We start from the raw sequence: 9855 nt of genomic DNA on the forward strand, positions 1-9855 counted from the left end.
GCACCCCTGTACAAAGTTGTTACAATTGGCACAAACATTGTGAGAATGCAAACTCAACCTACCTGTTTGTCAACTTGATTTCCTTAACATCTAAAAGGTCAATTGTGAATTTGAAGAATCAGTAACGTTAATCAGGTGTGTTCTGAAGATTATCTGTCCAAAATTATATTAAGATTGGACCAACTTAATAAACACACACACGCACACACACACACACACACACAAACACACATATACAGTATTTTTGCATGTGGCCTTGAGGTAATCTAGAAGCAGATAGAGCAATCAGTGATACTGTTTTTCAGAATCAGAATCAGAAGGAGCTTCATTACCAAGTATGTTTACACACACAAGGAATTTGACTTGGCGACAGGAGCTTCCAGTGCAGAAGAAAGTACACACATAGTGCAACATACATGATACAGACATACAGAGAATTACACAGTAATTAGACAGTAGACAGTATTTAATCACTCATGCAGAAGTGCCTCAGGTTTGTCATATTCAAATAATCTAAAGTCTGTTTCATAAAGATGGTACAGTTTTCTCCTGTCAGCTACTGAAATGTTAGAAAACCAGTCTCGCTCCCAGTCTACTGCTGTCCTATTCTCATACCCTGGGGGAAAGTGAATATAATTATCAAGCCCAAGAATATTCAACAAATGTTCTGTATCCTCATCAAGTGTTTTCAGTTTCCCAACAAAGTCATACTCAATTTGGCACGGATGGCAGAGTCTGTAAATCTGCTGCCAATGCTCATTGAAAGGCTTCTCCTTTTCAGTCTGTGGATCTAACAGGTACTTAATAAAGTGAGTAAAGGACAATCTGATACCTGCGGCGAAGACTTCTTGAACAGAGTCAGGGGGCTTTGAAATATTTGCATAACGCTGAAGCATTGTGGAGCCATACATATTGTAGAAATACTCATCTGGCTTAACAAACTTGTCTCGGAAAGCAGAAATAAGTCGTACGAAAGGATCCCGTACAAAAAGGAATTTAGTGTAATTCTTCAGTTTGTGATGCATCAAAGGACGTGAGTAACGTCCAAAACGTCTCCAAAGCTTGTTAAACGTCTTATGCACTGTAGAATTATGGATTACCTTTAATGGTATGTCAAGAGGATCCAGATATGGAGCTCCATCAGGTGCCTTCAGGTTCTGGCTGAGCACAATCATGATACGTTTCCAGTTGGTACATGCTACCTTTGGTACAAAACAGTAAATAACACCATGACGATCATCCACAATGAGATGGTCAAGAGCTTTGTTTGGAATCTTGTCAAATGTGATTAATTTCTCTGTAAAATTCAGGCTACTATTGGCCGAGCAAAGCTCTCTTATAATACGTCTACGGTGTTCTTGACGCATTTTGAGGTGTGTGACATCAGTTTGTAAGGCCGTTTGCAGGTAAAAAGTCCTATCTCTTCTTGCATCCCAGCAAATTATGAAGAACGTGGTCAATACTGTTCCCAAAAGAAAGAAACACTGAAGCTGCCGCTTCATTCCCATTTTCATCTATAGCAGTTCCTCAAAATAAACTGAATGCCAGAATGTATTTACTCAGAAATGGATCAAGTCGAGAATTCTGGGGGAAACACAAAAACAAAGACATGTATGTTTAAGTCACACTGTAAAAGGGTTGCTGTAAATTTATCATTACTGTAATTTCTTTTTACAGTACAAATACCATATACCGTATTTAATTTACAGTATGAATACCGTATTTTCATTTGCAGTATTAATACCGTATTTTCATTTACAGTATGAATACCGTATTCACAATCTACCATCACAAAATATAACCCATCACTCACCCCCTTTCTTGCCCCCTGTACTATACATTTCAAAATGTTCCACATGAAAACTCTTGATTTGGGGGCAGTCATGGCCTAATGGTTAGAGAGTTGAGTCTCGGTACCGGCAGGGATTGTAGGTGGTGGGAGTGAATGTACACCACTCTCCTCCACCTTCAATACCACGAGTGAGGTGAGACCCTTCAGCATGGCACTGAACCCCCAACTGCTGCCCGGGCATCGCAGGAAAAATGGCTGCCCACTGCTCCGGGTGTGTATTCACGGCGTGTGTGTGTGTTCACTACTCAATGCTGTGTGTGTGCACTTGGATGGATTAAGTGCAGAGCACAAATTCCGAGTATGGGACACCATACTTGTCACTTTATATCTTCCATTAGAAGTGCAGGACTCCTTTAAGTTACACATCTAAACTCACATGCTATATATATATATATATATATATATATATGTATATGTAATATAGACGTACGTACATAAATAGGAAATGTTTTGTTAGACTATATACAGTATATATTATAGAATATACTACATGCTCCCATGATTTTAGTTTTTTAAATCTAAAACGAGCAGCCTATGTTAACTTGATAGCAAACAGATAACTTGAAAGTAACATAACCCTGAATTTATCACTGTTAAAGCATAAAGCATAAACAACACACCATATTAGAATGTTATCTGAGTTACTTCTTAAAATTAAAATTTACTAATTATTTACTCACCCTCAAAAGTAGGCTATCTTCTCATTCTTGTTCTAGTGCCTTATGCTCTTCTTCTTTTTTTGAACCACAAAAGAAGGCAACGTGTTCGTGTCGTGCTTTTATTTGACTTCTGGTGCGCTTGTGTGCTTTTCCTGGGCGAGCCTGAGTAAACGACTTTCTTTTTTTCTTTCTTCTTTCTTTCATTTACTTATTGAGCACTTTTACACAACCAACTATTGACCAAAGTGCTGTACAATATGTAAACACATAATAAAACCGTCTCAAACATAAAACACAACACTAAAACCACAAATAAAATGACAGTGAAATAAACTCCACAATTTTAATATACAAATGTCTATACCCCATTAAATGCTAATGCAATGAAGTGTTCCTTAAGCTTGTTTAAAAAACCCATTTTTAGTGTAGGAGCTGATCTGAGAGAAAACGGTAATTCATTCCAGAGTTTTGGAGCTATCGCTACAAAAGCTCGAGCTCCACTTCACCGTTTAGTTCTTGGAATTATCAAAGCCAGCTGGTCAGCTGACCTTAGAGACCGTTTTGGCTTATATTTCTCAATCAGTTCCACCAAGTACAATGGAGACCAACTATGCAATGATTGATAAACAAAAACCAAAATTTTAAAATGAATTCTATAAGGGATCGGTAGCAATTGTAAAGAACTTAGAACAGGAGTAGCTAATATGATCTCTCTTCCGAGAACCTGTCAAAAGCCTCGCAGCAGCATTTTGGACCAGTCTAAGCGGTTAAGCAATGATTTATTAATGCCAACATATAATGAGTTGCAGTTAACCTTGTGAATACAAAGGCATGAATGACTTTTTCCAAATCACGAATGGACAAAAATGGTTTCACCTTGGCTATTAATCTCAAGTGATAAAAACAGGACCTAACCACAGAAGAAATTGTTTTTCAAACTTGAGATCACGATCAAAAAGAACTCCTAAATATCGCACTACTGACTTGGACTAAACTGCCCAAATCCGATAAATTATTTGGAGCTCCAAACCACACAACTTCAGTTTTGTCTTCATTCAGATTAAAAAAATGTAAGGACAACCATAATTAAATTTCTTGTAAACAGTCCAACAAAGACTCTATTTGCTTTTTACTATTCTTTTGCAGAGGAAGATGCACTTGCATATCATCTGCATAGAAATGAAATGAGATTCCATGCTTACAAAAAATTTATCCAAGGGGTAACATATACAAAGAAAACAAAATCGGGCCGAGAATGGACCCCTGTGGAACCCCACTAAGTAAAGAGACAGGTTGTGAGTAATCTTGGCCAACATTTACAGAACAAGTTCTGTTTAAAATAAATTACTAAAACCATGTAAGCGCTATACCATGGATTCCCACCACCTTTTCAAGCCGTGAGAGTAAAATCTCTTGGTCAATGGTATTGAATGCAGCGCTAAGATCTAATAAAACAAGAACTGCTGAGGACCCTGAGTCAACTGCAGTCAATAAATCATTTAAAACCCTGATCAAAGCTGACTCAGTACTATGGTAAGCCCTAAAGCCTGACTGAAAAATTTAAAACATGCAATTTTAAAGCAAAAAAGTACGTAACTGATTAAAAGGCACCTTCTCTAAAACCTTCGATAGAAAAGGTTACTTTGAGATTGGCAGATAATTTGATACAGCAGCAGGATCCAAATGTGTTTTTTTTTTCAAAAGAGGCTGAACAACAGCATGTTTAAACTGATTAGGGACTACTCCTGTTAAAAGGCTATTATGTATTATATATAAAATACTGGGACCAAGAACATCAAATGCTAGGTTCCTCTCATGCGCTCTGCGGAAAGCGCATTTACATAGCATAGCCTATATTTTAACCTATATATTTTAATCTTTAAAAGATTGGACATTTAAAATCTTTAGTTTCATTGAACTGACTAAACTACATCAGAATCAGAATCAGAAAGAGCTTTATTGCCAGGTATGTTTACACATAGGCTACTAGGAATTTGTTTTGGTGACAGAAGCTTCAACAGCACAAAAAGAATGACAGTGACAAGACAAGACAAAACAAAACAAAGATAATGAAAAAAAAAATAGGATAAGTAAATAGGAAATAACAATATACAAAAATATAAAAAAAAATACACAACATACAAAGTAGACAATAGATGGTATTTGTGTGTACAGGTGTGTTATGCACAGCCGTTTACACCGCGCTCTTGTGTTTTATTTCTTTATTTTTATTTTTTGGTGCGTCAATCAATTTAATTACGAAACGGGCTTCCATAAGTAATTATGACTTAAGTATGTCATAATTTCGACTTTTTAAGGCATGATTTGTTTTCTTACCTGGCAGAAACGGGCTTCCATACGAGAAACTAAGTCGTTATTACGAGAAACTAAGTCATTAATTAATGTCATAATTATGAGAAAGTTTCTCATTATTATGACTTACAGAATCATATTTTTTCTCAACTGTGGCGGAAACAGGCTTCCATAAGTTTCAAATGGGTGAGTAAATGATGACAGAATTGTCATTTTTGGGTGGATTTCTACCTTCAATATTTCATTTATAATCTATTAGTACTTGGAGATTGGTGATTCCCAAACATGCTTATGTGGAAAGATTTTGATGTTTAAAAAAAAAACGTAAAATATAATAAATAAATTTAAAAAAATAGTAATAGTAGTAGTAGTAATAGGAGAAAATATGTGACAGAAGTAAATGTGCATTTAGTGTGACTTTAATTATAATTTTACCTGATATTCAGAATAATAATTTAAAAAAAAGATACTGATGGGGCTGTCAAAGAAAGAATGACCCCAGGATGCTCACACCAATTTTATTAGGCCACAGATACATTCGTAGTGGTTTGTTTCAGGCATAGTTGTATAAAAACTGTACTAGTTTCCAATGACAACTAGGTAGGCTAATCAAATCAAAGTATTAAAAATAAAGCCCCACAAATGAAATATATAAAAAGCTAAAAACACCAAAGAGTAAAAACTATATTAGGTAAGATAGGTTATTGGCTTATTGATTGTTTTGCTGTGTGCCTGTAATCAGTGGTGGACAGTAAAGAAGTAGTTTTACTTCGTTACTGTACTTAAGTACATTTTTCAAGTATCTGTACTTTACTTGAGTAGTTTTATTTTGAGTAACTTTTACTTTTACTTCACTACATTCCAAAGCATAAGATCGTACTTTTTACTTTTCACCACATTCACTGCTGCAGTTTTAAAAAGTGAGTGAAGTGAGTGACGTGACATGTGGCCAAGTATGGTTACCCATACTCGGTATTAGTGCTCTGCATTTACCCATCCAAAGTGCACACACACAGCAGTGAACACACACACCGTGAACACACACCCGGAGCAGTGGGCAGCCATTTATGCTGCGGTGCCCGGGGAGCAGTTGGGGGTTCGGTGCCTTGCTCAAGGGCACCTCAGTCGTGGTATTGAAGGTGGGAGAGAGCGCTGTACATTCACTCCCCCCACCTACAATCCCTGCCGGTACGAGACTCGAACCCACAACCTTTGAGTTATGAGTCCGACTCTCTAACCATTAGGCCACAACTTCCCCTTAAAGGAACACACTCCAGACAGTTTCAAAGTTGTCCCTCGTCTGCGCTTCGATTAGTTTTCTCCTATTTTCCACACGTTTCCGTCTTAAGCACCGAAGTCACGGTTCCCTCTCATAGGTCACTTCAATGCTGCGATGACGTCATCGCTTTGGGAACACCCACGGTGTGACGAATGTCTGAAGCCCTTATACCATCACGCCAATTTATTGGCCAAATAGCACCTAGCACCGCCCCTCACGCATACGTAACGTATGCTATATCAGCGTGCTGCGCGCTATTTCATCAGATTTCAATTCCTTCAGGAAGCGAATCATCTGTCGCCCGTTGGAAAGCGTTTTCGTCGTGTTCTCAGCTATTTCTTCAAAAGAAAAAGAGCAGTTTACTCCTCTCAGTGGACACGATGAGCCATAGGAAGTGCATCGAGCCGTGTGACAGGTTCATCACAGCAGGAGACACATGACAGGTCAGTGCTTTGCTTGGGCCGTAATCACGCTCAAGCTGCGCTTAGCGGCCTATACAATTGTCAACACTGTGATAGCCTGCGGCTAAAAGTTTTGCGCTCGAGGCTCGCAGCCTTTTCGAAAGGCCTTGCGTCTAACTCCCGCCAATCCGTTTCTGCGGTTGCCAAGGCGCCGCATGAGACGATCGCTTGGGGTGACGCATGCGAGTCAGAGCACATGGAGAACGAGATGACGGAGTATTCTCCTTTCCTCTCGCTCTCGCCCGGCCATGTTCAAAAGCTCCAAAAGCATTATGTTGAGCCGGTTGTCATCATCAATGACGATTTGCGGCCTACCCTGGAGGCCCGTAATGCGGTTTCCTTCGGTTGTGAGCTGTATGATGATGATGTGTTGTCCACCGCGGCCTCTGATTCAGAGGATTTAATGACGGAATCCTGCAGTTCTCTCCCTCCGAGCGGACAGGAGAAACGCAATTCCCCGTCTTACAATGAGTTGTTAGACGTTGTGACGCGCGCAGTGGGCAAGTTGGGATTAGACTGGGACTGTGAGCCAATGCAAGACCAGGCCCAATCTAAATTGGATGACCGGTTTTTGACTAGTCGTACTCCATCCCAGCCCCGTAGGCCTCTTCCCTTCTTTCAGGACCTCCACCAAGAGGTTTCGAGGTCTTGGAAGCAGCCTTTTTCGGCACGTATTACAAACGCCGCTGCCGCTGATTTTGCCACTGTGTCTAAAATGGCGGATCACGGTTACAGGGCAATGCCGGCCGTCGAAGGGACTCTCTCCACACACCTCGCGCCTAATTCAGTTCCATCTTGGAAGTCACGCCCTACGTTGCCATCCAAGCCATGTAGGATCACTTCCAGTTTAATCTGGAAATCTTACATGGCCGCTGGGCAGACTGCGGCCATGCTACAGTCCATGGGTGTGCTTCAAGCCTATCAGGCAGAGCTTCTCAAGGAGCTGGATGAAGGGGAAGGCCTCACTCCTGAGGCTGTTAAGGAGCTCAGGAGAGCTGCAGATTTGGCGCTTAGAGCTACCAAACATACAGCTCGAGCAGTGGGTAGGTCCATGGCAGGTATGGTGTCAGTTGAGCGCCACCTTTGGCTCACTCTCACAGACATCAAAGAAAAGAAAAAAACTTTTCTCTTGGACGCTCCCATTTCTAAAGACGGCCTATTTGGACATATAGTCACCACCGTGGTGGATAAGTTTCGGGCAGCAAAACAGCAGTCTGCTGCTTTTCGCCAGCTCATTCCGCGTAGGCCCAGGGAGGCAGAGCGTCAAACACCAATGGTCCGTTCACGCTCATCCTCTCTACACCGTCATCGGGAGGTTCAGCGTAGTGAACCATCACCTATGGCACCCCCTCGGAAGGATTGGGGTCCTAGGTCTCGTCCACCGGTTCCCCGTTTATGACGGCCTTCAAAGCCCCCACCCTTGGGGTGTTGGGCTGGCCCGACAGGGCTCTTGGATGCCATCCTGTTATAGAAGTTCCCGCCACTCAGTTGCTTAGGGGCCCTATGCGGGAAACTCAGGCGAGATTTTTATCAACCCCGCATTTCTTGCATAATGCATTAGCATTTCTTTCCATGCTACCTGTTCTCGCGGACGCCAGCGGCTTTCCGCAGTCAGATGTCTTGACACCTGTAGTTCGACCACTGCCGAACATAGAGCGTCTAAAATCTCTAGCAGATTTTTGGGCCGCGTGGAAACGCTTGTCCGACGTCTCGGAATGGGTACTACGCACCATTCGACACGGTTACACCATACAATTTCGGAAAGGGCCACCCCCTTTCAGCGGGATTCTTCCCATGACAGTACGTCCTGGGCAGGCCGCGGTGTTACGCCAGGAAATCGTGTCCCTCCTAGGGAAAGGGGCTATAGAAGAATTATCCCCCACTCAGATGGAGTCGGGTTTTTACAGCCGGTATTTTGCTGTGCCCAAAAAAGATGGTGGTTTACGTCCGATTCTCAGAGTGAGCAAGTTCAAGATGCTAACAGTAAAGTCCATTTTGTCTCAGATCCAACACCGAGATTGGTTTGTGACCATCGATCTAAAGGATGCATACTTTCACATCCAGATCGTCAAGAGACACAGGAAGTTCCTCAGGTTCGCTTTCGAGGGCAAAGCTTACCAGTATTGTGTTCTTCCATTTGGACTGGCTCTGGCCCCTCGAACATTTACAAAGTGTATGGACGCAGCTCTGGCCCCATTACGGCTCCAGGGCATCCGAATTTTGAACTACTTGGACGATTGGCTAATATTAGCTCAATCCCAGGATCAGGCACGGATACATCGAGATTTAGTGCTCGATCATCTACGGAGCCTAGGACTACGGGCGAACCCACAAAAGAGTGTTCTGCTGCCACGCCAGCGAACAACGTTCTTGGGGGTAGACATGGATTCTTGCACGATGCGGGCACGTCTGTCTCCCGCACGTGTGCAGTCATTGCAAACCTGTCTAAGTCAGTTCAAGACAGGGTGCCTAGTCCATGTAGGCTTGTGTCTCAGACTGTTGGGTCTGATGGCGGCAGCGTCCCCTGTAGTTCAGCTGGGCCTGCTCCACATGCGACCGTTTCAGTGGTGGACCAAGAGCCAGAACATTTCACCATATTGTCATCCGCTTCGCAGAATTACGGTGACACGCAGATGTTTTCGTGCTCTAAAGCCGTGGAAAAGACCCCAGTTCCTTCAGAAAGGAGTCCAACTGAGGGCGTGTCTTCGTCGCAAAACTATCACGACGGGAGCGGTCCATCAAGGACGTCCAGTCCGGGGAGTTTGGTCAGAGGAACATCGGAACTGGCACATAAATCGTTTGGAACTACTGGCAGTCTTCCTGGCTCTCAGAAAGTTTTTACCGCAATTGACGGGCTGTCATGTGTTAGTCAGGACGGACAACATGACTGTAGTTTCTTACCTGAATCGTCAAGGAGGATTACATTCTCGCCCCCTGTACAGGCTGGCGAGGAGTGTTCTTCTTTGGGCTCAAACCAAATTCCTGTCAATCAGAGCAGTCCATGTCCCGGGTCACCTGAACTCAGGAGCAGACTTGCTCTCGAGACAGAAGCTGGAGGACGGGGAATGGAGACTTCACCCTCAAGTGGTGGATCTCATATGGCAGAGGTTTGAACGAGCGGAAGTGGATCTGTTTGCTTCGAGCACGACTACGCACTGCCCGCTCTGGTTTTCCCTGTCTACCCCGTCTCCTCTAGGACTGGATGCTCTGGCCCACGAATGGCCCAGAACCAGTCTGTATGCTTTTCCCCCGATCCGGCTGCTCCCAGTAATTCTGCTCAGAGTGTGATCG

General features: G+C 42.7%; 1 protein-coding gene across 1 annotated transcript; it reads right to left on the bottom strand.

Moving 5' to 3' along the window:
- Positions 1-350: 350 nt before the first annotated feature.
- LOC107758859 (carbohydrate sulfotransferase 12-like) lies at positions 351-2562 on the bottom strand. The gene is made up of 2 exons (XM_016576689.1): positions 2533-2562; positions 351-1584 (listed from the first exon to the last, which is right to left on the bottom strand). The coding sequence occupies exon 2, from the start codon at positions 1512-1514 to the stop codon at positions 471-473; it is 1044 nt and encodes a 347-aa protein (XP_016432175.1). The 5' UTR covers positions 1515-1584; positions 2533-2562; the 3' UTR covers positions 351-470.
- Between the last annotated feature and the right edge of the window lie 7293 nt (positions 2563-9855).

The sequence above is a fragment of the Sinocyclocheilus rhinocerous genome, unplaced genomic scaffold (assembly GCF_001515625.1).
Source record: "Sinocyclocheilus rhinocerous isolate Xijiao unplaced genomic scaffold, SAMN03320098_v1.1 scaffold1435, whole genome shotgun sequence".
NCBI classification, from domain to species: domain Eukaryota; kingdom Metazoa; phylum Chordata; class Actinopteri; order Cypriniformes; family Cyprinidae; genus Sinocyclocheilus; species Sinocyclocheilus rhinocerous.